This window comes from Ranitomeya variabilis, chromosome 1 (assembly GCF_051348905.1).
Source record: "Ranitomeya variabilis isolate aRanVar5 chromosome 1, aRanVar5.hap1, whole genome shotgun sequence".
Classification (NCBI taxonomy): Eukaryota; Metazoa; Chordata; class Amphibia; order Anura; family Dendrobatidae; genus Ranitomeya; species Ranitomeya variabilis.
Genome location: NC_135232.1, coordinates 725,478,541 through 725,506,466, shown reverse-complemented (window position 1 = coordinate 725,506,466; position 27,926 = coordinate 725,478,541). Strand labels below are relative to the sequence as shown.

Genomic DNA, 27,926 nt, shown 5'->3' with positions numbered 1-27,926 from the left:
CGAAAGGAACGAAAAGGCAGGGGCCTTTTCTTATGGAAAGGACTTTTGGGCCTGGACTGAGGAAGAGAGGTACTTTTCTCCCCAGTAGCGTCCAAAATGATCTGATCCAGTTTGGACCCGAAAAGCCTAGAACCCTGAAAGGTCAGGTTAATGAGAGACTTTTTTGCGGGTGGATCTGCATTCCACGCCTTCAACCAGATTATGTGGGATATAGCAATGATGTTGCTGTTTGCCCTGTCGGAACAACCGGCCGCATCCAAAGAGGCAGTCAAAAGATATTTGCCAGAGTGTGCAATCTGGTCTGCCAAATCTGCCATCTCGTCCGGAGGAGCTGCCGCTAGGATGCCCCGGCGAAGCATTTTTTGCCCTGGCAGAGATGGACTTTGCCACCCAGGTGGAAGCAAAGCTGGGGCAGAAAAAGGCGCCAGCCGCTTCAAAGACTGATTTAGCCAAAGACTCGATCTGCCTGTCCGTAGCATCCTTAAGAGACACACCATTGGGTAGAGACGGAACTGTCTTGAAAGACAGGCGAGAAACCGGCAGGTCCACCTTAGGGGACTCTGCCCAGTTACCATGAAGGTCTGGGCTAAAGGATGTCTAGCTGCTTCCTTCCCATAAAGCGGTTTTCGGGATGTTCCCAATGTTTAGCCACAGTCACTTCAAATTCTCTGTGATTGGGAAAGGTCCAGGAAGGACATTTTACCCGTTAGCAGGGAATGGAAGGCTCCTGAGCGGGAACCTCGCCTTCCTTTAGGTTAAGAATCTGGGTAATAGCCAATTTAAGGCTATCTACCATATCCTCCATTTTTAGGCCTGGTCCGATTCAGACTCAGACTCAGACTGGGAATCCACATCGGACCCAAAAGCCACCTCTGAGGGGGCATGGGGAGAGGAGCGCATCTTAGATGATGCAGAGGGACCCGGGGAACTGGATGAGGAGCTAGAAAGAGCCCACTTTCTAGGCTTTGTACCCGATCTGTCCCTGTGAAGGTCGTGGTCAGGTGGTGCATATCACCGTGAGAGGCGTTAGGAGCACTCTTGGTGGCAGATAGATGTGGAAGATGTTCCATGACCTGGATCAGGGTGTAGCGCTCACGCCCTGACTGGGTGGTGCGAGTGAGGATTGTGGCCCCACTGTGCCACAAACCAGACTACCCTGGAGGGGCGTGACTAAGCAGTTACCTTGGTGTTCACTGGAGCCTCTAGTGGTGAGGTCAGGCTTGTGCGGCAGGTAGCTACCAGGTACCACTCCAGGGCGGTGTCTGGCTGTAGCAGCTGATCCCACTAGGGGACCGAATACTAGTGACAGGTGCGAGCTAGTACGGACGGGCAAAGTGGAGCTCTGGCAGGCACGGCTGGAAGTCTGGCAGGCAAGCGGCACAGCTGGCACTCTGGCAGGCAGAGGGGTACGACTGGCACTCTGGCAGGCAGGCACGGCTGGCAATTTGGCAGGCAGGTGGGCACGGCTGGCACTCTGGCAGGCAGGGCTGGCACTCTGGCAGGCAGGCGGGCACAGAACACACTGGAGGAATCGGGATGGTAACGGGTAGGGCAGGAACACAGGCAGGTACAAGTAGGATAAGGGAGCAGGTAGGAACCAGTTCAGACTGGAGGGACAGGAGCTGTTAGGAACCAGTTCGGACTGGAGGGACAAAGACACACAGGCTGCGGTGCGGGAGCAAAGTAGAGCTGCAGAATGCGGCGAGCAGAGCCGCAGGATGACGGACGGGAGCAGAGCAGAACCGCAGGATGCGGGACTGGAGCAGAGCAGAGCCACAGGATGCGGGACGGGAGCAGAGCAGAGCCGCAGGATGCGGTGAGCAGAGCAGAGCCGCAGGATGTGGCTAGAAGAGCAGAGCCGGAGATTGCGGAACAGGAGCAGAGCCGCAGGGTGCGGAACAGAAGCAGAGCAGAGCCGCTGGGTGTGGAGAGCAGAGCCGCAGGTAGCAGAACAGGAGCAGAGCAGAGCCGCAGGGTGCAAACAGGAGCAGAGCAGAGCCACTGGGTGCTGCGAGCAGAGCCCAAGGATGCGGAACAGGAGCAGAGCAGTGCCATAGAGTGTGGAACAGGAGCAGAGCCGCTGGGTGCAGCGAGCGAGTAGAGCCGAGCAGAGCCACAGGATGCGGTGAGCAGAGCAGAGCAGAACCGCAGGACACGGAGAGCAGAACAGAGCAGAGCAGAAGGAGTGGATACAAGGATACACACAACTGAGTAGGGAAGGCAACAAACAAGGATACAAACAGGTACAGGTATAGGACAAAGTTTAGACAAGAACAGACACGGGAACAAGTTCAGGACAAAGGATTCAAGCCTGGGTATACAGCCCCCAGGGTGACGGAAACAGGACACAGAGAGCACAGAAACGAGCCTGGGTATACAGCCCCCAGGGATGCGGAAAACAGGACACAAAGAGCATAGAAACGGGCCTGGGTGTTGTGAACTCTGTTCTCGAACTCCCTCCTGTGGTCAGGAATGGTATTTCTGTGAGTTCTGTCCGTGGGTTCCCTCTGGTGGCTGAAAGTGGAGCTGCTGGTCTGGAAGTGGCTTCCTCAGCTGCATCGTTTAGGACTGGGCTGGTTCCTCTATTTAACTCTGCTCAGATCGTTACCTGATGCCATTTGTCAATGTATCTGTACTGGTTCAGATCTCACTTGGATCTCCTGATGACCTGTCTACTTCAGCAGATGCTAAGTCCCTGTTAAGCTCATTTGTTGTTCATTTGTGTGCTGAATATATTTCTGAGTACCTGCTAAGTTTTGTCCAGCTGGCTATCATGATATTGTCTCGCTAGCTGGAAGCTCTGGGTTGCAGAGTGGCACCTACCGCGCCGTGAGTCGGCGCGGGGGGTTTCTTGCTCACTCTGCGTGGCTTTTTGTAGTTTTTTGTGCTGACCGCAAAGATCCCTTTATCTATCTTCTGTCTATTTAGTAAGTCTGGCCTCCTTTGCTGAAACCTGTCTCATTCCTATGTTTGTGCCTTCCTCTTAACTCACAGTCAATATATGTGGGGGGCTGCTCTTTTCCTTTGGGGAATTTCTCTGAGGCAAGGTGAGGCTATATTTCTCTTTAGGGGTAGTTACCTCTCAGGCTGTGAAGAGTCGTCTAGGCAGAGTCAGGTGCGATCCACGGCTAATTCTAGTGTGTGTGATAATAGATTAGGGCTGCGGTCAGCAGAGCTCCACTTCCCAGAGCTCGCTCTATTTTGCAGTTTTGACTATCAGGTCATTCCAGGTGCTCCTAACCACCAGGTCCATCATAACAGTACAACTGGCCAAAAAGTGTTAATGCATCTCAATAGAGGGATAAGAGAAGTTCTGAGACCATTTTTATTTCTCTGCAGTGTGTTTAGTCTTTTTTTTCTCCTAAACCTCTGGGTGGTTCAGGACTCAGGTGTAGATATGGACATTCAAGGTCTGTCCTCTTGTGTGGATAATCTCACTGCAAGGGTACAAAGCATTCAGGATTATATAGTTCAGAATCCTATGTTAGAGCCTAGAATCCCAATTCCTGATTTGTTTTCTGGGGATAGATCTAAGTTTCTGAATTTCAAGAATAATTGTAAACTGTTTCTTGCCCTGAAACCTCGCTCCTCTGGTGACCCTAGTCAGCAAGTAAAAATCATTATTTCCTTGTTGCGTGGTGACCCTCAAGACTGAGCATTCTCCCTTGCGCCAGGAGATCCTGCATTGCTTAATGTAGATGCGTTTTTTCTGGCGCTTGGATTGCTCTATGACGAACCAAATTCTGTGGATCAGGCAGAGAAAATCTTTCTGGCTCTATGTCGGGGTCAGGATGATGCTGAAATGTATTGTCAGAAGTTTAGAAAGTGGTCTGTGCTTACTCAATGGAATGAGTGTGCTCTGGCAGCAATTTTCAGAAAGGGTCTTTCTGAGGGCCTTAAGGATGTTATGGTGGGGTTCCACACGCCTGCTGGTCTGAATGAATCAATGTCCTTGGCTATTCAGATCGATCGGCGTTTGCGGGAGTGGAAAGTTGTGCACCATATGGCGGTGTCCTCTGAGCAGAGGCCTGAGCCTATGCAATGTGATAGGACTTTGACCAGAGCTGAACGGCAAGAGCACAGACGTCAGAATGGGCTGTGTTTTTACTGTGGTGACTCCACTCATGCTATCTCTGATTGTCCTAAGCGCACTAAGCGGTCCGCTAGGTCTGTCACCATTGGTACTATACAGCCTAAATTTCTTTTGTCCGTTACTTTGATTTGCTCTTTGTCATCCTACTCTCTTATGGCGTTTGTGGATTCAGGCGCAGCCCTGAATTTGATGGACTTAGAGTATGCCAGGCGCTGTGGTTTTTTCTTGGAGCCCTTGCAGCATCCTATTCCATTAAGGGGAATTGATGCTACGCCTTTGGCCAAGAATAGGCCTCAGTACTGGACCCAGTTGACCATGTGCATGGCTCCTGCACATCGGGAAGATATTCGCTTTTTGGTGTTGCATAATTTGCATGATGTAGTCGTGTTGGGTTTGCCATGGCTACAGGTCCATAATCCAGTATTGGACTGGAAATCTATGTCTGTGTCCAGTTGGAGTTGTCAAGGGGCCCATGGTGATGTTCCAGCTTTGTCAATTTCTTCTTCCACTCCTTCTGAAGTACCTGAGTTTTTGTCGGATTACCAGGATGTATTTGATGAGCCCAAGCCCAGTGCCCTGCCTCCTCATAGGGATTGTGATTGTGCTATTAATTTGATTCCTGGTAGTAAGTTTCCTAAAGGCCGACTTTTCAATTTATCTGTGCCAGAACACGCCGCTATGCGGAGCTATATAAAGGAGTCCTTGGAGAAAGGGCATATTCGCCCGTCGTCGTCACCGTTGGGAGCAGGGTTCTTTTTTGTGGCCAAGAAGGATGGTTCTCTGAGACCTTGTATAGATTACCACCTTCTTAATAAAATCACGGTCAAATTTCAGTACCCTTTGCCTCTATTGTCTGATTTGTTTGCTCGGATTAAGGGGGCTAGTTGGTTTACCAAGATAGATCTTCGAGGAGCGTATAATCTTGTGCGTATTAAGCGGGGCGATGAATGGAAAACCGCATTTAATACGCCCGAGGGCCATTTTGAGTATCTGGTGATGCCATTCGGGCTTTCTAATGCGCCATCTGTATTCCAGTCCTTTATGCATGACATCTTCCGAAAGTATCTGGATAGATTCATGATAGTATATTTGGATGGTATTTTGGTCTTTTCGGATGATTGGGAGTCTCATGTGAAGCAGGTCAGAATGGCGTTCCAAGTCCTTCGTGCTAATTCCTTGTTTGTGAAGGGGTCTAAGTGTCCCTTCGGAGTTCAGAAGGTTTCCTTTTTGGGCTTAATTTTTTCCCCTTCTAATATCGAGATGGATCCAGTTAAAGTCCAGGCCATTTATGATTGGACTCAGCCTACATCTGTAAAGAGCCTTCAGAAATTCCTGGGCTTTGCGAATTTTTACCGTCGCTTTATCGCTAATTTTTCTAGTGTTGTCAAACCACTGACTGATTTGACCAAGAAAGGTGCGGATGTGGTGAATTGGTCCTCTGCGGCCGTTGAGGCATTTCAGGAGCTGAAACGTCGTTTTTCTTCGGCTCCTGTGTTGTGTCAGCCAGATGTTTCGCTCCCTTTTCAGGTCGAGGTTGATGCTTCTGAGATTGGAGCAGGGGCTGTTTTGTCTCAGAGAAGTTCTGATGGCTCTGTGATGAAGCCATGTGCTTTCTTTTCTAGAAAGTTTTCGCCTGCTGAGCGTAATTATGATGTTGGCAATCGGGAGTTGTTGGCCATGAAGTGGGCATTCGAGGAGTGGCGACATTGGCTTGAGGGCGCCAAGCATCGCGTGGTGGTCTTGACGGATCACAAGAATCTGACTTATCTCGAGTCTGCCAAGCGGTTGAACCCTAGACAGGCTCGATGGTCACTGTTTTTCTCCCGTTTCGATTTCGTGGTTTCATACCTTCCGGGTTCTAAGAATGTGAAGGCTGATGCCCTTTCAAGGAGTTTTGTGCCTGATTCCCTGGGAGTTTCTGAGCCGGCTGGTATTCTCAAAGAGGGGGTGATTTTGTCTGCCATCTCCCCTGATTTGCGGCGGGTTCTGCAGGAGTTTCAGGCGGATAGACCTGACCGCTGTCCTGCAGAGAGACTGTTTGTCCCTGATAGATGGACTAGTAGGGTTATCTCGGAGGTTCATTGTTCGGTGTTGGCTGGTCATCCTGGAATTTTTGGTACCAGAGATTTGGTGGCTAGGTCCTTTTGGTGGCCTTCCTTGTCCCGGGATGTGCGTGCTTTTGTGCAGTCCTGTGGGACTTGTGCTCGGGCAAAGCCCTGCTGTTCTCGTGCCAGTGGGTTACTTTTGCCCTTGCCGGTCCCGAAGAGGCCCTGGACGCATGTTTCCATGGATTGTATTTCAGATCTCCCGGTCTCTCAAAGGATGTCGGTCATCTGGGTGGTTTGTGATCGCTTTTCTAAGATGGTCCACTTGGTACCCTTGCCTAAGTTGCCTTCATCCTCTGATTTGGTTCCGTTGTTTTTCCAGCATGTGGTTCGTTTGCATGGCATTCCGGAGAACATTGTGTCGGACAGAGGTTCCCAGTTTGTTTCGAGGTTTTGGCGGTCCTTTTGTGCTAAGATGGGCATTGATTTGTCTTTTTCTTCTGCTTTCCATCCTCAGACAAATGGCCAAACTGAACGAACCAATCAGACTTTGGAGACCTATCTGAGATGCTTTGTTTCTGCTGATCAGGATGATTGGGTGACCTTCTTGCCATTGGCTGAGTTCGCCCTTAATAATCGGGCCAGTTCGGCTACTTTGGTTTCACCTTTTTATTGTAATTCTGGTTTCCATCCTCGTTTCTCTTCAGGGCAGGTTGAGCCTTCGGACTGTCCTGGTGTGGATTCTGTGGTGGACAGGTTGCAGCAAATTTGGACTCATGTAGTGGACAATTTGACATTCTCACAGGAGAAGGCTCAACGTTTAGCTAACCGCCGTCACCGTGTTGGTCCTCGACTTCGTGTTGGGGATCTGGTTTGGTTGTCATCTCGTTATGTTCCTATGAAGGTTTCTTCTCCTAAGTTTAAGCCTCGTTTTATTGGGCCTTATAAGATTTCTGAAATCCTCAATCCTGTGTCATTTCGTTTGGATCTTCCAGCTTCTTTTGCCATCCATAATGTGTTCCATAGGTCATTGTTGCAGAGATATGTGGCGCCTATGGTTCCTTCCGTTGACCCTCCTGCTCCGGTGTTGGTCGAGGGAGAATTGGAGTATGTGGTGGAGAAGATTTTAGATTCTCGTATCTCGAGACGGAAACTTCAGTATCTGGTCAAATGGAAGGGCTATGGTCAGGAAGATAATTCCTGGGTTCTTGCCTCCGATGTCCATGCTGCCGATTTGGTTTGTGCCTTTCATTTGGCTCGTCCTAATCGGCCGGGGGGTTCTGGTGAGGGTTCGGTGACCCCTCCTCAAGGGGGGGTACTGTTGTGAACTCTGTTCTCGAACTCCCTCCTGTGGTCAGGAATGGTATTTCTGTGAGTTCTGTCCCTGGGTTCCCTCTGGTGGCTGAAAGTGGAGCTGCTGGTCTGGAAGTGGCTTCCTCAGCTGCATCGTTTAGGACTGGGCTGGTTCCTCTATTTAACTCTGCTCAGATCGTTACCTGATGCCAGTTGTCAATGTATCTGTACTGGTTCAGATCTCACTTGGATCTCCTGATGACCTGTCTACTTCAGCAGAAGCTAAGTCCCTGTTAAGCTCATTTGTTGTTCATTTGTGTGCTGAATATATTTCTGAGTACCTGCTAAGTTTTGTCCAGCTGGCTATCATGATATTGTCTCGCTAGCTGGAAGCTCTGGGTTGCAGAGTTGCACCTACCGCGCCGTGAGTCGGCGCGGGGGGTTTCTTGCTCACTCTGCGTGGCTTTTTGTAGTTTTTTGTGCTGACCGCAAAGATCCCTTTATCTATCTTCTGTCTATTTAGTAAGTCTGGCCTCCTTGTTGTGAATTAGACTTTTTGGCTCCCTCTTGTGGTTACTAGTGATATGACTCTGGGATTGTCTTTCCTCAGTTTGGCACCCACCTGGGTCGTTAGTCCAGGGGTGTCGCTATATAAACTTCCTGGATCCTTAGTCCAGTGCCTGGCATCTTTGGTTCTTTTATTTTGGAACTACTACATTTTTCTTTAACGCATAATTTTTTTGTTTTCAAGGACCGGTATTTCCTACAGCTCCAGGGAACAGCGATGGGGGCGACTTGCGCGCCCTCATACGCTAATCTTTTCCTGGGGCTGTGGGAAAGGGAAGTTGTTAATAATACCGAGGGTATTGACGCCGTGGTCTCATGGTCCCGCTATATAGATGATGTTTTGTTCATATGGCAGGGGTCTGAGTCTTCCCTTACTTTGTTTCTCAATAGGCTCAACAATAACCAACTGAATATCAATTTGACATGGAAATATAATAAATATACAGCTGAGTTTTTGGATGTCATTCTCAAAAAAGATGACAGAGGATTCATCACTACCAACGTTTTTCGTAAGTCTACTGCCACCAACGCATTATTACATGCTAAGTCAGCACATCATCCGCAAACTTTTCGTTCCGTGCCCATTAGCCAATTTCTCCGCATCAGACGCATCTGCTCAGATGATGAGACTTTTGAACAGCAAGCGGAGATACTGAAAAGTAATCTTCAGCAGAGGGGCTATAATCATAGAACCATACGGGCTGGCTACAGGAGGGCTAAATTTACAGCTAGAGACACACTTCTGGCTCTATCCAGACATGAGTTGTCCAAGAAAAACCCCATGAACCAGCCCGTGCGGTTTATAACTACGTTTAATTCGGAATGGAAGGAGATATCAGGTATTTTAAAAAAATATTGGCCTGTTCTGTTAGCAGATGAGGATGTTGAACCACACATCTCTCACTACCCGTCAATCACCTGGCGTAGATCAAAAAATCTTAAAGATCTGCTGACCAGAAGCCATTATGTGGCCCCTCATAGGCCAATTTTTTCGGCATCGGTGGGTCCTAAATGTGGGTCATTCCAATGTGGAGGATGTTCAGCGTGCAAGTTTATAGAAAGAACCTTTTCATTTGAAAATAGCGATTCTACTAAAACCTTCTCTATTATGCATTACATCAACTGCAAGACTGAGAATGTAGTATACTATGCCAAATGTGCATGCGGACTAATCTACATTGGAATGACGACACGGGAATTACGTGTGCGTGTTCTTGAACACGTACGAGACATAAAAAATGGAGCTCAAGTGGTAGACATAAATATGTTAAAAACAATACCTAAACATTTCAGAATACACCACAATAGTAATCCCAAATGGCTTAAATTTAGAGGCATAGATCGTGTCCAACTGGGGATCAGAGGTGGAAACTACAGAAAAGAGCTTCTTAAAAGAGAAACCAGATGGATGGTAGACCTGGATACGGTGGCCCCCAAGGGTCTCAATGAGTATGTTAGCTTTAAATCCTTTTTAGGGTAGCGCGAATTTTAGGTTGTCTCTCTTTTGTATATATTGTTGTCTGTTGATGCTTTATTTCTTTTTGTATTTTTATTTTTGTTATTTTCTATTATGTTCATGTGGGTTGTTTAATGTTTGCTAATTACCATCTGCATTTTATTTTAGTATCATTACGGCGATTGCTGACCATTGGCTTGTCTGGTGGATGATGCTTACTTCATCAATTACAGTACTTTTCTGGAGGTGATTGGTGTTTTCTACACGTGCAACAATGACGAAGATATATTTATGACCATCAGATGTATAAACATTGGACAGAATTTTCTTAAAAAATATTCTCTTCTGTTGCTGTCACATTGTGTAGTATGTACACACCTTTCTATGCCTACGAGAGGTTGCCGTTTTTTAGCAACCCCACATTGTTACATGTTTTTATTTGTATTTTTTGGTCTTTTGGTGGGCTGTGTAATTTTGAGCAATATATTTAGGATGTGGCCATATACTATATTCACTGGGGCATTGTTTACGGTTGCCCCGGATTTTTGAGTAGTAGGTATGCTGTATTTATGGTTATTTATACGATAGTGCTTTTTATACTTACATCCTTCTGGTTTGTGTGTGGACGCACGACGCGCATGCGCTGTGTCGCCGCTGTGGGGGAGCGGTCTGTTGTTGCGGCGCGTCGTCTTGGTTACGTGCCGGGTCATGTGACCCGGGCACGTGATCGGACGGCGCGCGCATTGAGCGCCATCTCTCTCAGCGGCGGCACATCATGACGTCGCTGCGACGCTTTCCACACATGCCGGAGATCTGGGTTAATAGGTCCACTATAAAAAGACGGAGACAGCACTTAGATTCCACCTCCTGACGAAGCCGGTTGTCAGCCGGCGAAACGCGCGTCGAGGTGCACTCTGGGCTGGGATACCCCCCTCTTTCTTCGGCTATACAACATGACTGCAGGTATTACTACCATCTTGTTTTTTACTGTTGGTGTAGCCTCGGCTAGCTAACCGGCATCTGACTGATGTAGGAGGAGCATATATACTTAAGTTAGGTTTAGATCATCTATATTTTTGAGGTTTCTATCTATTAGATCAGACCTATGATGCTCCCCTATAGTACACCGTGTATACATAGTTAGGCCAGCCGTGCCTTGAGTGGCAGACATTTGTATTAGAGGGAGGCTATCTCAGTCTCTGGCTCTGTAAAGACTCCGCTTATGTGATTGTTTCTCACTTTGTTATTGGTGTTATGTCAAGCTGTTTTTACCCTATTGCTAATTAATAAATAGATTGCTTTTATTGTTACATTTACCTTGGATCTAGTCTCTTCATTTTTCTCTTTGTATGCCCATTATTTATTGATGGAGGGGTCTCATTGATATTATGAGGACATTTGTATGTATTATCGTTGTAATCAGATCCTTTCTATTTGCTCCTGTCTGCTGGACCCGGTTCGTGCATAATTAAGCTAAGTCCTGCTTCTTTGTTTTTTGGTTATTTGCTTTGCTCTTTTTTTGTCCAGCTTGTACTAAATGTGATTCCTGACTTTGCTGGAAGCTCTAGGGGGCTGGTGTTCTCCCCCCGGGCCGTTAGACGGTTCGGGGGTTCTTGAATATCCAGCATGGATATTTTGATAGGGTTTTTGCTGACCATATAAGTCATCTTACTATATTCTGCTATTAGCTAGTGGGCCTCTCTTTGCTAAATACCTAGCTCATTCTTACGTTTGTCTTTTCCTCTTACCTCACCGTTATTATTTGTTGGGGGCTTGTATCCAACTTTTGGGGGTCTTTTCTCTGGAGGCAAGAAAGGTCTTTCTTTTCCCTTCTAGGGTTAGTTAGTTCTCCGGCTGGCGCGAGACGTCTAGAACCAACGTAGGCACGTTCCCCGGCTGCTGCTATTTGTGGTGCTAGGATTAGATATATGGTCAGCTCAGTTACCACTGCCCTATGAGCTGGTTTTTTGTGTTTGCAGACTTAGTAATTATTTCTGAGACCCTCTGCCATTGGGGTCATAACAGTATGCCAGGCCCACATTGAATGTTTAAAGCATTGCAGAAGTGGGATAATAAGAAAGGAAATTCTGAGTTTTTTTTTTTTTTTTTCCTCTCTTCCTCCCCTTTACCTCTGAGTGGCTTCTGCTTGCTGCAGACATGAATGTCCAGACCTTGATTACAAGTGTAGACCAGCTTGCTGCTCGTGTGCAGGGCATACAAGATTTTGTTACCAGTAGTCCTATGTCTGAACCTAAAATACCTATTCCTGAACTGTTTTCTGGAGACCGATTTAAGTTTAGGAATTTCAGGAATAATTGTAAATTGTTTCTATCTCTGAGACCCCGTTCATCTGGAGATTCAGCTCAGCAAGTTAAAATTATCTCTTTTTTACGGGGCGACCCTCAGGATTGGGCTTTTTCGCTAGCGCCAGGAGATCCGGTATTGGCAAATATTGATGCGTTTTTTCTGGCGCTCGGATTGCTTTACGAGGAACCCAATCTTGAAGTTCAGGCAGAAAAAGCCTTGCTGGCTATTTCTCAGGGCCAGGATGAAGCTGAAGTGTATTGCCAAAAATTTCAGAAATGGTCCGTGCTTACTCAGTGGAATGAGTGTGCTCTGGCCGCAAATTTCAGAAATGGTCTTTCTGAAGCCATTAAGAATGTGATGGTGGGTTTCCCCATTCCTACAAGTCTGAATGATTCCATGGCGCTGGCTATTCAAATTGACCGGCGTTTGCGGGAGCGCAAAACCGCTAATCCTCTGGTGGTGTTGTCTGAACAAACACCTGATTTAATGCAATGTGATAGAATTCAGACTAGAAATGAGCGGAAAAATCATAGACGTCAGAATGGGTTGTGTTTTTACTGTGGTGATTCTACACATGTTATATCAGCATGCTCTAAACGCCTAACAAGGTTTGTTAGTCCTGTCGCCATTGGTAATTTGCAACCTAAATTTATTTTGTCTGTGACTTTAATTTGCTCATTGTCTTCTTACCCTGTTATGGCGTTTGTGGATTCAGGTGCTGCCCTGAGTCTTATGGATCTGTCATTTGCCAAGCGCTGTGGTTTTGTTCTTGAACCGTTGGTAAATCCTATTCCTCTTAGAGGTATTGATGCTACGCCATTGGCAGAAAATAAACCGCAGTTTTGGACGCAGGTAACCATGTGCATGACTCCTGAACATCGGGAGGTGATTCGTATTCTTGTTCTGCATAAAATGCATGATTTGGTCGTTTTGGGTCTGCCATGGTTACAGACCCACAATCCAGTCTTGGATTGGAAGGCAATGTCTGTGTCAAGTTGGGGCTGTCAGGGAATTCATGCTGATTCCCCGCCAGTGTCTATTGCTTCCTCTACTCCTTCGGAAGTTCCTGAGTATTTGTCTGATTATCAGCATGTATTCAGCGAGTCCAGGTCCAGTGCTCTGCCTCCTCATAGGGACTGTGACTGCGCCATAGATTTGATTCCAGGTAGTAAATTTCCTAAGGGAAGACTATTTAATCTGTCTGTACCTGAGCATGCCGCAATGCGTTCGTATATCAAGGAGTCTCTGGAGAAGGGGCATATCCGTCCATCCTCTTCCCCTCTTGGTGCGGGATTCTTTTTTGTGGCCAAGAAGGACGGATCTTTGAGACCTTGTATTGACTATCGGCTTCTGAATAAAATCACTGTTAAATTTCAGTATCCTTTGCCTCTGTTGTCGGACTTGTTTGCCCGGATTAAAGGTGCCAAGTGGTTCACCAAGATAGATCTTCGTGGTGCGTACAACCTGGTGCGCATTAAGCAAGGAGATGAATGGAAGACAGCATTTAATACGCCCGAAGGTCATTTTGAGTACTTGGTGATGCCTTTTGGTCTCTCTAATGCTCCCTCAGTGTTTCAGTCCTTTATGCATGATATTTTCCGGAAGTATCTGGATAAATTTATGATTGTTTATCTGGATGATATTCTGGTTTTCTCTGAAGATTGGGACTCACGTGTGGAGCAGGTCAGGATGGTGTTTCAGGTTTTGCGTGAGAATGCTTTGTTTGTTAAAGGCTCAAAGTGTCTCTTTGGAGTACAGAAGGTTCCCTTTTTGGGGTTTATTTTTTCCCCTTCTGCTGTGGAGATGGACCCAGTCAAGGTCCGAGCTATTCATGATTGGACTCAACCCACGTCAGTTAAGAGTCTTCAGAAGTTCTTGGGTTTTGCTAACTTCTACCGTCGTTTTATTGCTAATTTTTCTAGCGTTGTTAAACCTTTGACGGATATGACCAAGAAAGGTTCTGATGTTGCTAACTGGGCTCCTGCAGCCGTGGAGGCGTTCCAAGAGTTGAAGCGCCGGTTTACTTCGGCGCCTGTTTTGTGCCAGCCTGATGTCTCACTTCCCTTTCAGGTCGAAATGGATGCTTCTGAGATTGGGGCAGGGGCCGTTTTGTCGCAGAGAGGCCCTGGTTGCTCGGTAATGAGACCATGTGCTTTCTTCTCTAGGAAGTTTTCGCCTGCTGAGCGGAATTATGATGTTGGCAATCGGGAGTTGCTGGCCATGAAGTGGGCATTTGAGGAGTGGCGTCATTAGCTCGAGGGTGCTAAGCATCGTGTGGTGGTCTTGACTGATCACAAAAATTTGATGTATCTCGAGTCTGCTAAACGCCTGAATCCTAGACAGGCCCGCTGGTCATTGTTTTTCTCCCGTTTTGACTTTGTGGTCTCGTATTTACCAGGTTCAAAGAATGTGAAGGCTGATGCTCTTTCAAGGAGCTTTGTGCCTGACTCTCCTGGAGTCGCAGAACCAGTTGGTATTCTTAAAGAGGGAGTTATCTTGTCGGCCATTTCTCCTGATTTGCGACGTGTGTTGCAGAGATTTCAGGCTGGTAGACCTGACTCTTGTCCACCTGACAGACTGTTTGTTCCTGATAAGTGGACCAGCAGAGTCATTTCCGATGTTCATTCCTCGGTGTTGGCAGGGCATCCGGGAATTTTTGGCACCAGAGATCTGGTGGCTAGGTCCTTTTGGTGGCCTTCCTTGTCACGGGATGTGCGGTCATTTGTGCAGTCCTGTGGGACTTGTGCTCGAGCTAAGCCTTGCTGTTCTCGTGCCAGCGGGTTGCTCTTGCCCTTGCCTGTCCCGAAGAGGCCTTGGACACACATTTCCATGGATTTCATTTCAGATCTCCTGGTGTCTCAGGGCATGTCTGTCATCTGGGTGGTATGTGATCGCTTTTCTAAAATGGTCCATTTGGTGCCTTTGCCTAAGCTGCCTTCCTCTTCCGATCTGGTTCCTGTGTTCTTTCAGAATGTGGTTCGTTTACACGGCATTCCTGAGAATATTGTGTCTGACAGAGGATCCCAGTTTGTTTCCAGGTTCTGGCGATCCTTTTGTGCTAGGATGGGCATTGATTTGTCGTTTTCGTCTGCCTTTCATCCTCAGACTAATGGACAAACGGAGCGAACTAATCAGACTCTGGAGGCTTATTTGAGGTGTTTTGTTTCGGCAGATCAGGATGATTGGGTGACCTTCTTGCCGTTGGCTGAGTTTGCCCTTAATAATCGGGCTAGTTCCGCTACTTTGGTTTCGCCATTTTTCTGCAACTCTGGTTTCCATCCTCGTTTTTCCTCGGGACATGTGGAGCCTTCTGACTGTCCTGGGGTAGATTCTGTGGTGGATAGATTGCAGCAGATCTGGAATCATGTGGTGGACAACTTAAAGTTATCACAGGAGAAGGCTCAGCGTTTTGCCAACCGCCGCCGCGGTGTGGGTCCCCGACTTCGTGTTGGGGATTTGGTATGGCTGTCTTCTCGATTTGTTCCTATGAAGGTCTCCTCTCCTAAGTTTAAGCCTCGCTTCATCGGTCCTTACAAGATATTGGAAATCCTTAATCCTGTGTCCTTTCGCTTGGATCTTCCGGTGTCGTTTGCCATTCACAACGTGTTCCATAGGTCTTTGTTGCGGCGGTACGTTGTACCTGTGGTTCCTTCTGTTGAGCCTCCTGCCTCGGTGTTGGTTGAGGGCGAGTTGGAGTACGTGGTGGAGAAGATCTTGGATTCTCGTCTCTCCAGACGGAGGCTTCAGTATCTGGTCAAGTGGAAGGGCTATGGTCAGGAGGATAATTCCTGGGTGGTTGCTTCTGATGTGCATGCGGCCGATTTAGTTCGTGCCTTTCACGCTGCTCATCCTGATCGCCCTGGTGGTCTTGGTGAGGGTTCGGTGACCCCTCCTTAAGGGGGGGGTACTGTTGTGAATTAGACTTTTTGGCTCCCTCTTGTGGTTACTAGTGATATGACTCTGGGATTGTCTTTCCTCAGTTTGGCACCCACCTGGGTCGTTAGTCCAGGGGTGTCGCTATATAAACTTCCTGGATCCTTAGTCCAGTGCCTGGCATCGTTGTAATCAGATCCTTTCTATTTGCTCCTGTCTGCTGGACCCGGTTCGTGCATAATTAAGCTAAGTCCTGCTTCTTTGTTTTTTGGTTATTTGCTTTGCTCTTTTTTGTCCAGCTTGTACTAAATGTGATTCCTGACTTTGCTGGAAGCTCTAGGGGGCTGGTGTTCTCCCCCCGGGCCGTTAGACGGTTCGGGGGTTCTTGAATATCCAGCGTGGATATTTTGATAGGGTTTTTGCTGACCATATAAGTCATCTTACTATATTCTGCTATTAGCTAGTGGGCCTCTCTTTGCTAAATACCTAGCTCATTCTTACGTTTGTCTTTTCCTCTTACCTCACCGTTATTATTTGTTGGGGGCTTGTATCCAACTTTTGGGGGTCTTTTCTCTGGAGGCAAGAAAGGTCTTTCTTTTCCCTTCTAGGGTTAGTTAGTTCTCCGGCTGGCGCGAGACGTCTAGAACCAACGTAGGCACGTTCCCCGGCTGCTGCTATTTGCGGTGCTAGGACTAGATATATGGTCAGCTCAGTTACCACTGCCCTATGAGCTGTTTTTTTGTGTTTGCAGACTTAGTAATTATTTCTGAGACCCTCTGCCATTGGGGTCATAACACTCCTTTGCTGAAACCTGTCTCATTCCTATGTTTGTGCCTTCCTCTTAACTCACAGTCAATATATGTGGGGGGCTGCTCTTTTCCTTTGGGGAATTTCTCTGAGGCAAGGTGAGGCTATATTTCTCTTTAGGGGTAGTTACCTCTCAGGCTGTGAAGAGTCGTCTAGGCAGAGTCAGGTACGATCCACGGCTAATTCTAGTGTGTGTGATAATAGATTAGGGCTGCGGTCAGCAGAGCTCCACTTTCAGCCACCAGAGGGAACCCACGGACAGAACTCACAGAAATACCATTCCTGACCACAGGAGGGAGTTCGAGAACAGAGTTCACAACACCTGGGTATGGAGCTACCAGGAAGACGGAAAACAGGACAGGATCTGGCAACTCAGTAGCATACTACAGACTGAGAGAAATTGTTGCTCAGGCATCTCCCTGTGGGTGGAGATGCCTTAATAACCTGATGCCTCTTGGCAATTGGCTGGAGACACCTTAGGAAGGTGCACACTGTCTCTTTTAAAATCAGGGAGTGCCGGCGCTGCCCCCCTAAGCACACAGCCAGGAAGTATGAAAACAGCAGGCAGGAGACATATGTAAGTAAGATGATGTATCTGCCTGATGGGAGATGGAAAGCCACGTTACACAGGGACTGTTATACTTTAGTCAAGTCACAGACCGACTGTGACATGGCAACAGCCCACTCCGAAGGGAGGGGTGTGCTCTCATCCTGGGCGTTAGAGTGCTCCTGTGGGGCAGACATGATGGAAGGGCTGCAGGACAGACAGAAAGGTGAAGACTGACCTGAAGACCACTTTCTCTTGCAGCGGGCGCAGGCGTAATGAATCACAGTGGGCTTAGAAGCCCCTGCAGAGTTGGGCATAAGTTGAGCCTTTGTGATACTACTGAAAATGGGCTATAAGAGGGACAGAGGCAAGGAAAGAGAGAGAGGGCAGAGCCTACCGGATGCCAGCGATGAACAGCAGATGAGTGATAGGTTAGCTGTGTCCCCCTTGTCAGATGTCCGCAGGTATATGCAGCGAGGTCTGATGCCAAATGCGCAGAAGAAAGCAGGGAAAGGCAGTGTCACAGACAGAACGCGCGATCTGCTGAGGCACAAGATCCAAGATTGCATCGGCAATGCTGAACCAGCAAGCACGCAGCAGAGCGGTGGGCGTGGCTAAGGTGGCGGCCGGTGAAAATGAAAGACTGCATCTGATTGGCTGGCGCACCATGGAGCATGGCCAGCCCAGAGGACCTGCTGGCCGGCAGAAACAGAAAGCGCCCCTCTGATTGTAGAATCGCAGGGAGACGTGTCCAGGCCGAGAGAGGGAGCTCCGATAGAAGGGAAAAAAAAGCGCAGGAGAGACGTGCGCAAAGCGGGGGGCGTGGCCTGGCCACAGAAGAGACTCTCTGACCCAGCGAAGCATTCTATTGGCCCAAAAAGAGCGCGAAATTCAAGCGCTTGATAGGGAATGGCCAGGGAAACCGGAGAGGGGGCGCAGACAAGGATGAAAGGGGATACCTGGTACCGGACACGGGGAAAATGGCCACGGCTGCAAAAAATAATGCTTAAAGCCGCCCTGTCCCTGTTAAAGAATGGAAATATGACGAGTCCTGCCTGCCCCGCTGTGGGGGAATGGAAACATATATTACCTGCAAGGTTGGTTCACAGTTACTCTTCGCAGATGAGGATCACGTCAGGAGCCCTCGGGTGGGAGAGGGTCGCTGGAAACAGGGATCCTCTTTCCCGCACCATCTCCAGACGGTGCAGAAGACAGCATCAATCCCTTACAACAAGAGGGGAGGCCACCACTGGTGACCACCGTCTTCCTCTCAGCCCTCTCTTAGGAGAGGGGTGAGGTGGGGAAAAGGCAAGGACTGGCCACTGGAAATCACCCTGAAACACCTGTAAGGATGACAGGGAATAAAGTCCTGCCTCCGGGTCCGAGAGTGGGTGATGTTGGTGACACCACACTGCTCTCTCGGTCGCAACGGGAAAACAGGGTGAGAAATTACACCCTGATACCCTAAAAAGATGAATCTGAAATACAAAGGAAAAAGATTAATAAAACACAACAGGTGACCTGAAAAGGAAAAACTGCGGAACTGGGATCAGATCCAGGTCCGCCTCCTAGACACTAACCTTAAACTGAGGTGCTTTGTGCCTGTCAGTGGGTGTATACTGCTGAGGAGGAGCTATTTTCCTTTTTTGCCTAGTGTCAGCCTCCCAGCGACAGCAGCATACACCGATGGTTACCTGTGTCCCCCAATGAAGCGATAAAGAAAATAATTTTTGCATCGCTTTATTCTGACAGCTATAACTTTTTTTATTTTTCTGCTGATGGAGCTGTATCGCTGCTTTTTTCTTTTGTTGTTGGACAAGATGTCATTTTCAGCGGTACCATGTTTATTTATATCCATCTTTTTGATCGCATTTTATTCCACTTTTTATTCAGCGGTATGATGATAAAGCATTGTTTTTTGCCTTGTTTTTTATTGATTTTTTTCTGGTGTTCACTAAAGGGGTTAACTAGTGGGACAGTTTTATAGGTCGGGTTGTTGCGGCAATATGAAATACAGCGCCTTGCAAAAGTATTCGGCTCCCTGGCACTTTTCAACCTTTTCCCACATATCATGCTTCAAACATAAAGATACCAAATGTAAATTTTTGGTGAAGAATCAACAACAAGTGGAACACAATTGTAAAGTTGAACGAAATGTATTGGTTATTTTATATTTTTGAGGAAATTCAAAAACTGAAAAGTGGGGCATGCAATATTATTCAGCCCCTTTAACTTAATACTTTGTTGCGCCACCTTTTGCTGCGATTACATACTACGCTTGGGGTATGTCTCTATCAGTTTTGTACATCGAGAGACTGAAATTCTTGCCCATTCCTCCTTGGCAAACAGCTCGAGCTCAGTGAGGTTTGATGGAGATTGTTTGTGAACAGCAGGTTTCAGCTCTTTCCAAAGATTCTCGATTGGATTGAGGTCTGGACTTTGACTTGGCCGTTCTAACACCTGAATACGTTTATTTGTGAACCATTCCATTGTAGATTTTGCTTTATGTTTGGGATCATTGTCTTGTTGGAAGACAAATCTCCGTCCCAGTCTCAGGACTTTTGCAGACTCCAACAGGTTTTCTTCGAGAATGGTCCTGTATTTGGCTCCATCCACCTTCCCATCAATTTTAACCATTTTCCCTGTCCCTGCTGAAGAAAAGCAGGCTCAAACCATGATGCTGCCACCACCATGTTTGACAGTGGAGATAGTGTGTACAGGGTGATGAGCTGTGTTGCCTTTAGGCCAAACATATCGTTTGGCATTGTTGCCAAAAAGTCAAATTTTGGTTTCATCTGACCGGAGCACCTTCTTCCACATGTTTGGTGTGCCTCCCAGGTGGCTTGTTGCAAACTTTAAACCACACTTTTTATGGATATCTTTGAGAAATGGCTTTCTTCTTGCCACTCTTCCAAAAAGGCCAGATTTGTGCAGTGTACGACTGATTGTTGTCCTATGGACAGACTGTCCCACCTCAGCTGTAGATCTGTGCAGTTCATCCAGAGTCATCATGGGCCTCTTGCAGGGCAGTATTTGCCACTAGGCACTTGAGGACACGTGCCTAGGGCGGGACGATGCGGGGGGGCAGCACCTGAGCAAGGTCCTGGGTCACCTCCCGACCGACCACACCCAGCCCCCCCCCCCCCCCGATGGGCATGTTCCTGACCTTAATGAGTGGTACCACATGACCGCTCACTCAGGAAGAAGGTGCTGTGCCGGGAGTCGGGACAGAGCCAGAGGGATGTCCGGCGCGGCCGCGCGGTGTGAGAAAGGTGAGTATGAGGGACGGGGGGACAGGGGATGGGGGAATAAGGAGGATGGTAAGCCGAGCCATGCAAGATGGGAGCAGGAGCGGGAGCGGGGGTTGAGAGATGAGCCATGCATACGGGGGGGGGGGGGGGAATATGAGCCGTGCATACAGGAGGGGGGGTGAATATGAGCCATGCATACAGGAGGGGGGGGGGAATATGAGCCATGCACACAGGAGGGGGGGGGGAATATGAGCCATGCATACAGGAGGGGGGAAATATGAGCCATGCATACAGGAGGGGGGGTGAATATGAGCCATGCATACAGGGGGTGGGAATATGAGCCATGCATACAGGAGGGGGGGGAATATGAGCCATACATACAGGAGGGGGGGAATATGAGCCATGCATACAGGAGGGGGGAATATGAGCCATGCATACGGGGGGGGATATGAGCCATGCATACAGGAGGGGGGGGATATGAGCCATGCATACAGGAGGGGGGGGATATGAGCCATCCACATGGGATGGGAGGGAGATGAGCCATGCATACAGGAGGGGGGGGGATATGAGCCATGCATATAGGGGGGGGGATATGAGCCATGCACACAAGTTGGGAGGGGGGCATTATACAGTATTGAGCATCATGTGGGGTCATTATACAGTATGGAGCATCATGTGTGGCCATTATACAGTATGGAGCATCATGTGTGGCCATTATACAGTATTGAGCATCATGTGTGGCCATTATACAGTATTGAGCATCATGAGTGGCCATTATACACTATGGAGCATCATGTGTGGCCATTATGCAGTATTGAGCATCATGTGGGATCATTATACAGTATGGAGAACTGTGTGTGGCCATTATACAATATGGAGCATCATGTGTGGCCGTTATACAGTATTGAGCATCATGTGTGGCTGTTATACAGTATTGAGCATCATGTGTGGCCATTATACAGTATGGAGCACTGTGTGGCCATATTTTTTTTGATTATTATTATTGTATATGAAACAGTGTGATCAGCAGTGCTAAATGGGTGTGGTTGGGACGTGGATATGGGTGAGACTAGTTGTGAAATGGGTGTGGTCAGGGACGTGGCCTAAAATTTGCCGCGGCGCACTAAGCGCGCCGCAAACTTTATTCCTCTTTCCCTTCTTCAAAAGTTGGGAGGTATGGTACCACATTTGCCAGATCGAGGCAAGTGCCACAAATCCCATAGGGAATGAATGAGGCCAAATTCAGTCTTGCTGTAAGTGATGTTACGCGGCAGATGCAGAAAAACTGCCAAATCTGCTGCAAAAGGCTACTTTCACATCAGCGATTCTTGCCAAAGTCACTGTTGATAGTGTCATACTCACCAAAGGGGGAGGCAGCGCTAAAAGTGCCTAGGGCAGCAAAAACTCTAAATACGTCCCTGGCCTCTTGGAGGGACAGCCGGGTCTTGGTAGATTTGCAGTGGTATGATACTCCTTCCATTTCAATATGATCGCTTGCACAGTGCTCCTTGGGATCTTTAAAGTTTTGGAAATCATTTTGTATCCAAATTCGGCTTTAAACTTCTCCACAATAGTATCACGGACCTGCCTGTTGTGTTCCTTGGTCTTCATGATGCTCTCTGTGCATCAAACAGAACCCTGAGACTATCACAGAGCAGCTGCATTTATACGGAGACTTGATTACACACAGGTGGATTATATTTATCATCATTAGGCATTTAGGACAACATTGGATCATTCAGAGATCCACAATGAACTTCTGGAGTGAGTTTGCTGCACTGAAAGTAAAGGGGCCGAATAATATTGCACGCCCCACTTTTCAGTTTTTGAATTTCCACAAAAATGTAAAATAACCAATTAATTTTGTTCAGCTTCACAATTGCGTTCCACTTGTTGTTGATTCTTCACAAAAAATTTACATTTGGTATCTTTATGTTTGAAGCATGATATGTGGGAAAAGGTTGAAAAGTTCCAGGGAGCAGAATACTTTCGCAAGGCACTGTATGTGTGCTTTTATTGTTTTTTTTTTATTCAGTCAAACGTTTATTTATAGATACAAAATCTTTAGATTTTTTAATTATTATTTTTGATTTAAAAAAATATATATTTTTACAATTATTGTATATACTCCAGTATAAGCCGACCCGAGTATACGCCGAGGTACCAAATTTTGCCACAGAAAACTGGGTAAGCTTATTGACTCGAGTATAAGCCAGGTATGCATTGTCCCCTCATCCCTGTTCTGGTACGCGTGGCTCCCCCCATCAATGTCCTGGTATGTGGCTCCCCCGTCCTGTTCTGGTATGTGGCTCCCCTGTTTTGTCTTCTTATGCGTGGCTCCCCCGTCCTATCCTGCTATGTGTGGCTCCCCCAGTCCTGGTATGTGTTGCACCCCAGTCCTGTCCTGGTATGTGTGGCTCCCCCACCCTGTCCTGCTATGTGTGGCTCCCCCATCCTGTCCTACTATGTGTGGCTCCCGACAGTCCTGTCCTGGCATATGTGGCTCCCTTTGTTATATGCATGGCTCCCCCGGTCTAGCATGGCTTACCCCCCTGTCCCGTCCCATCATTGTATGCATGGCACACACCCCCGTCCTACTCACCCTCCTCGCACTGTCGCTGCATCTCCGTTGTCTCGGGGCAGCAAGCTCTCCTGTACTGAGCGGTCACGTGGTACCGCTCATTAAGGTAATGAATATGCGCTTGACGCCTATGGGAGTGGAAACCTGTGCATATTCATTACCTTAATTCGCGGTACCACGTAACCGCTCAGCACAGGAAAAGCAGCCGGGACGGAGATGCAGTGACGGCGTGAGGAGGGTGAGTATGATGTCTTCTGCTAGCCAGCTTCTGCCACTGCACCGCCGCTTCCCCTCCCCCGCCGCCTTTCTGGACAATGACTCGTGGGGCATTTTCAGCACAAAAAATATGCTGAAAATCTCGGCTTATACACGAGTATATACGGTATGTCAAAAACATTTTTTTACTTTTTTATTTTGTCCCTGTATGGGACTAACATTTCTTGCAGGCTGAACGCTTTGCACAAATAGAGAAACTTACTTATCATGCACTGTGCATGATCAGCAAATTTCCTAGAACTGGTGACCTGGATGTCGTCATGACGACATCCGGTCACCATGGCAATGATCGGGACTCCTCAGGGTCTCCGATCCAAAGGCAGAGGGGCTGTCAGCCCTCTTCTGGAACCCGGAATGCTGCGATCGGCACTGGAAAGCTGGGTTATAGCCCCTATGAACTGTGTTCTAGCAGCCATATGGTCACCCAGATTTCCCAGAAACAGAAATGGATTTTACCTGCTTCAAACCTCATCTTCCAATCTTTGCTGTTAAAGTTGGAGTTTATCACTGTCCAGAAAATATCTGCTCCATAGGGAAGGGATAGAGAGTGCAGAAGCAGGGGGACCCCCAAAGATGACAACTGCGAGAACTCAGACTTCAGAACTCGCCACAAGCTGTGGAAGAAAACAATGATTGGTCCTTTATGTTCAAGTATCAAGGAAGCAAACATACTCAGCAAGAAATTACAGATATGAATCCTCAAAGCTGAAAACACTTTTCTTATAGATTTACAGTGGGTACGGAAAGTATTCAGACCCCTTTAAATGTTTCACTCTTTGTTTAATTGCAGCCATTTGATACATTCAAAAAAGAGGGATTTTTGGTACTCACCGTAAAATCTCTTTCTCGGACACAGGTAACCATGGGTGCATGCTGCTGTCGTTAGGAGGTGGACACTATGCAAAAATAGGGATTTTTGTGTACTCACCGTAAAATCCTTTTCTCCGAGCCAATCATAGGGGACACAGAAACATGGGTTTATGCTGCTGCCACTAGGAGGACACTAAGTTAACACAGAAAGATTAACTCCTCCTCTGCAATATACACCCCTTCACTGGCCAATATTCATCCAGTTCGGTAGTAAAGCAGTAGGAGTATTAAACAAAAGACAATAAAACTATGTCAGAACCAAAGAAGTAACAACAAGCCAATAGGCTAACAGGGTGGTTGCTGTGTTCCCCAATGATTGGCTCGGAGAAAAGGATTTTACGGTAAGTACCCAAAAATCCCTATTTCTCCTACACCTCATTGGGGGACACAGGACCATGGGACGTCCTAAAGCAGTCCCTGGGTGGGGAGCAACATAGCTGCTAATACCCCATGTACCACTGGCTTACAGCTAAGGTACCGATTGCAGAATGCGCCTGCCAATGGCAGCGTCTGCAGAGGATAGAGAATGAATGTGGTAGTGTTTTGTAAAAGTATGCAAGCTGGACCAGTTCGCAGCTTTGCAGACATGTTGTGTTGACGCCTGGTGCCGAATGGCTCAAGAGGCGCCCACCGACCGAGTAGAATGGGCCTTAATCCCTGCTGGCATAGGAGCACCCCTGACACGATAGGATTCCTGAATACCCTATCGAATCCATTTGGCTAGAGTACCCTTGGAAGCGGGAGAGCCCTTCCTTTGTCTCTCTGGAAGTACAAACAGGACATCCGACTTGCGGAAGGGAGCCGTCCGTGAGATGTACCATCGAAGGGCCCTAACCACATCGAGAGTGTGCAGAGCTTTCTCAACGCGATGGACTGGTGACGGACAGAATGAAGGCAGAATAATCTCCTCATTGAGGTGGAAAGAGGAAACGACTTTGGGTAGAAAAGAAGGAGAAGTCCTCAAGACTGCCTTATCTGGGTGAAAGATCAGAAAAGGAGGTCGACAGGAAAGAGCCGCCAACTCCGAGACACGCCTGATTGACGTAATAGCCACTAGAAAAGCTACCTTCCAGGAAAGGAAGGTCAGAGAGACGTCCTGCAGTGGTTCGAAGGGGGCCTCCTGAAGAGCTCCAAGGACCAAATTAAGATCCCATGGATCCAAAGACATTTTATAGGGAGGCGCCACACGGGAAACTCCCTGAATGAATGTCTTAACCGGTAATCTGGTGGAAATTTTTCGTTGGAACAGGACTGACAATGCTGACACCTGTCCTTTGAGAGAGCTAAGTGCGAGACCCGACTCTAGGCCTGATTGGAGAAATTCCAATATGGAAGGAATGGAGAATACCAGAGGAGATCATCCATGGGCGTTGCACCATGCGAAAAAGATTCGCCAGGTACGGTGGTAAATGCGCATGGACACGGGCTTCCTAGCCCTGATCATGGTGGAGGATACCTCGGGGGAGAATCCAGCTTGGGCTAGAATCCAGGATTCAATGGCCACGCCGTCAAAGACAGGGCCCCGGAGTTCTGGTGGTAAATCGGGCCCTGTGAGAGAAGATCCATGCGATCTGGAAGCCGCCAGGGGACGTCGGTTACCAACTGAACCAGTTCCGCGTACCATGCCCGGCGCGGCCAGTCCGGCGCAACTAGGATCACTGGTACCCCCTCTGCCCTGATCTTCTTGATGACCCTCAGTAGCAGGGGAAGAGGAGGCAAAATGTACGGGAGGAATTGATGCCACGGCAGGACCAGGGCATCTGCTCCGACGGCACGTGGGTCGAGGGATCGGGCAATGAACTGTGGGACCTTGTTGTTTAGCCTTGAGGCCATGAGGTCCACGTCCGGGGTCCCCCAGCGATGACAAATCTGCTGGAAAACTTCCAGGAGGAGGGACCACTCGCCCGAGGTGAGATCCTGGCGACTGAGGAAGTCCGCCGCCCAATTTTCCACACCTGGTATGTGGATCGCCGAGATGGGCGAATGGTTGCTCTCGGCCCAACAGAGGATGTGGGTCACTTCGAGCATGGCTGTCTTGCTGTGGGTTCCCCCTTGACGGTTGATGTACGCCACCGCTGTGGCGTTGTCGGACTGGATTCTGATGGGGTGACCTGCCAGGAGATGGTGAAAGCTGAGTAACACTAGTCTGATCGCTCGTACTTCCAGGATATTGATGGGGAGACGCGACTCTCGAGTGGACCACCGCCCCTGTGCTGTGTGGTGGTTGAAAACTGCACCCCAGGCAAAAAGGCTGGCATCGGTGGTCGCCACCAGCCAGCGCACTGGGAGAAAAGACTTCAGCGTCCACCACCTGAGGGTCTGCCTGACCTGCTAAGAAAGATGGAAACGACGGTCGAGAGAGGACGGGTTCCCGTTCCATGCCAACAGCAGCGCAAGTTGTAAGGGACGGAGGTGGAACTGCGCGAACGGAACTGCTTCCATGGCTGTCACTATTTTTCCGAGAATGTGCATGCTGAAACGAATGGAGTGAGAAACTGGGCGGGAGAGACTCTGTGCTCCCTGCTGCAAGGCCAAGGCCTTTTCTGGAGGGAGAATGACCAAGCCACGGGAAGTGTCCAGGGTCATTCCCAAAAAGGAAATTCGCTGAGCCGGGACCGGAGAAGATTTGTCGAAGTTTATCTTCCAACCCAGGCGAGAGAGAGTATCCACCGTGAGATCAACGGACTCCTCGCAGGCTGGATATGACGGGCCTTTTATCAGTAGGTCGTCTAGGTACGGAAGTACCACCACTCCCCGAGCATGAAGAATGGCTATGGCAGCAGCCATGACCTTAGTGAAAACTCTGGGAGCGATGGCGAGGCCGAAGGGTAAGGCCACAAACTGGAAGTGTTCTTCGCGAAATGTGAAGCGAAGGAACTGTTGATGAGGAGGAAAAATTGGGATGTGGAGGTAAGCATCTTTGATGTCCATGGATGCTAGGAACTCTCCCTTTTCCATGGACGCGATGACAGAACGGAGAGATTTCATTCTGAAGCGTCGAATTTTGACAATTCTGACAAAGTTGTTCAAAAGCTTTAGATGTAGTATCGGTTGCAGCGATCCGTCCTTTTTTGGGACCACGAATAGGTTCGAGTAAAACTCCTTGAACCTTTGGTCTTGGGGGACTGGAATGATGACTCCGTCCCCTTGTAGTGCCCATATGGCCCGGAGAAAAGCTGATGTCTTTGGTTTGGGAGGACATGACTGGAAAAAACGTGTCGGAGGGGGAAAAGAAAACTCTATTTTGTATCCGGAGGACACCAGTTCTCTGATCCACTTGTCATGGACGACCGAGAGCCAGGCTTGACAGAAGGAAAGTAGGCGGCCGCCTACTTTGTCGATGTCCTACGGATATTGCGACGAGTCATTAAGTGGAGGATGTACGGGATCTGGCTCCCTTAGATCCAGATGACCTCGGTTTGGGTTTCCAGTTACGGTTAGGTCTGTATGAGACATGGGAACCTCTGTCTCCGCGCGAAACTCGTCCTGATCGGGGAGAGAAGGATGTAGATGACCAATTGGGATTGTTGTGAAAAGGCGGGAATCGAGGTTGTTGCTCATACCGAAACGACCGGGTAGGCTTTTGTTGAGGGAGAAATTTACTTTTCCCTCCGGTAGCGTCAGAAATTATTTGGTCCAATTTTTCTCCGAATAAGCGACCGGCTTGGTAGGGCAGAGATGTCAATGATTTTTTGGAAGCAGAATCTGCTCGCCAATCTCTGACCCACAGGGCTCTTCTGATGGAGATTGCATTTGCGGCTGCCTGTGCAGCGCAATTGGCCGCGTCTATTGAGGCGTTAACTACGAAGTCCCCGGCTTGGGCTATCTGGTTAGCCAGGTTGATCGCCTCTGGAGGGAGATTACTGTCATGGATGGTTGCGGTAAGCACCTCAGCCCAAGCGTCCATAGCCTTAGCCATCCAAGAAGTGGCGAAGGATGGAAAGAGAGACGCTCCTGTGG

General features: G+C 48.3%; 1 protein-coding gene across 5 annotated transcripts in view; it reads right to left on the bottom strand.

Moving 5' to 3' along the window:
* Positions 1-27,926, bottom strand: part of UNC79 (unc-79 subunit of NALCN channel complex) — a 302,015-nt gene that overhangs the window by 132,605 nt on the left and 141,484 nt on the right. For all 5 annotated transcript variants that reach the window (XM_077268206.1, XM_077268222.1, XM_077268215.1 and 2 more), the window contains one exon: positions 23,553-23,710. In XM_077268206.1, coding sequence (XP_077124321.1) covers positions 23,553-23,710 — 158 coding nt within the window. The remainder of the gene's footprint in view (positions 1-23,552; positions 23,711-27,926) is intronic.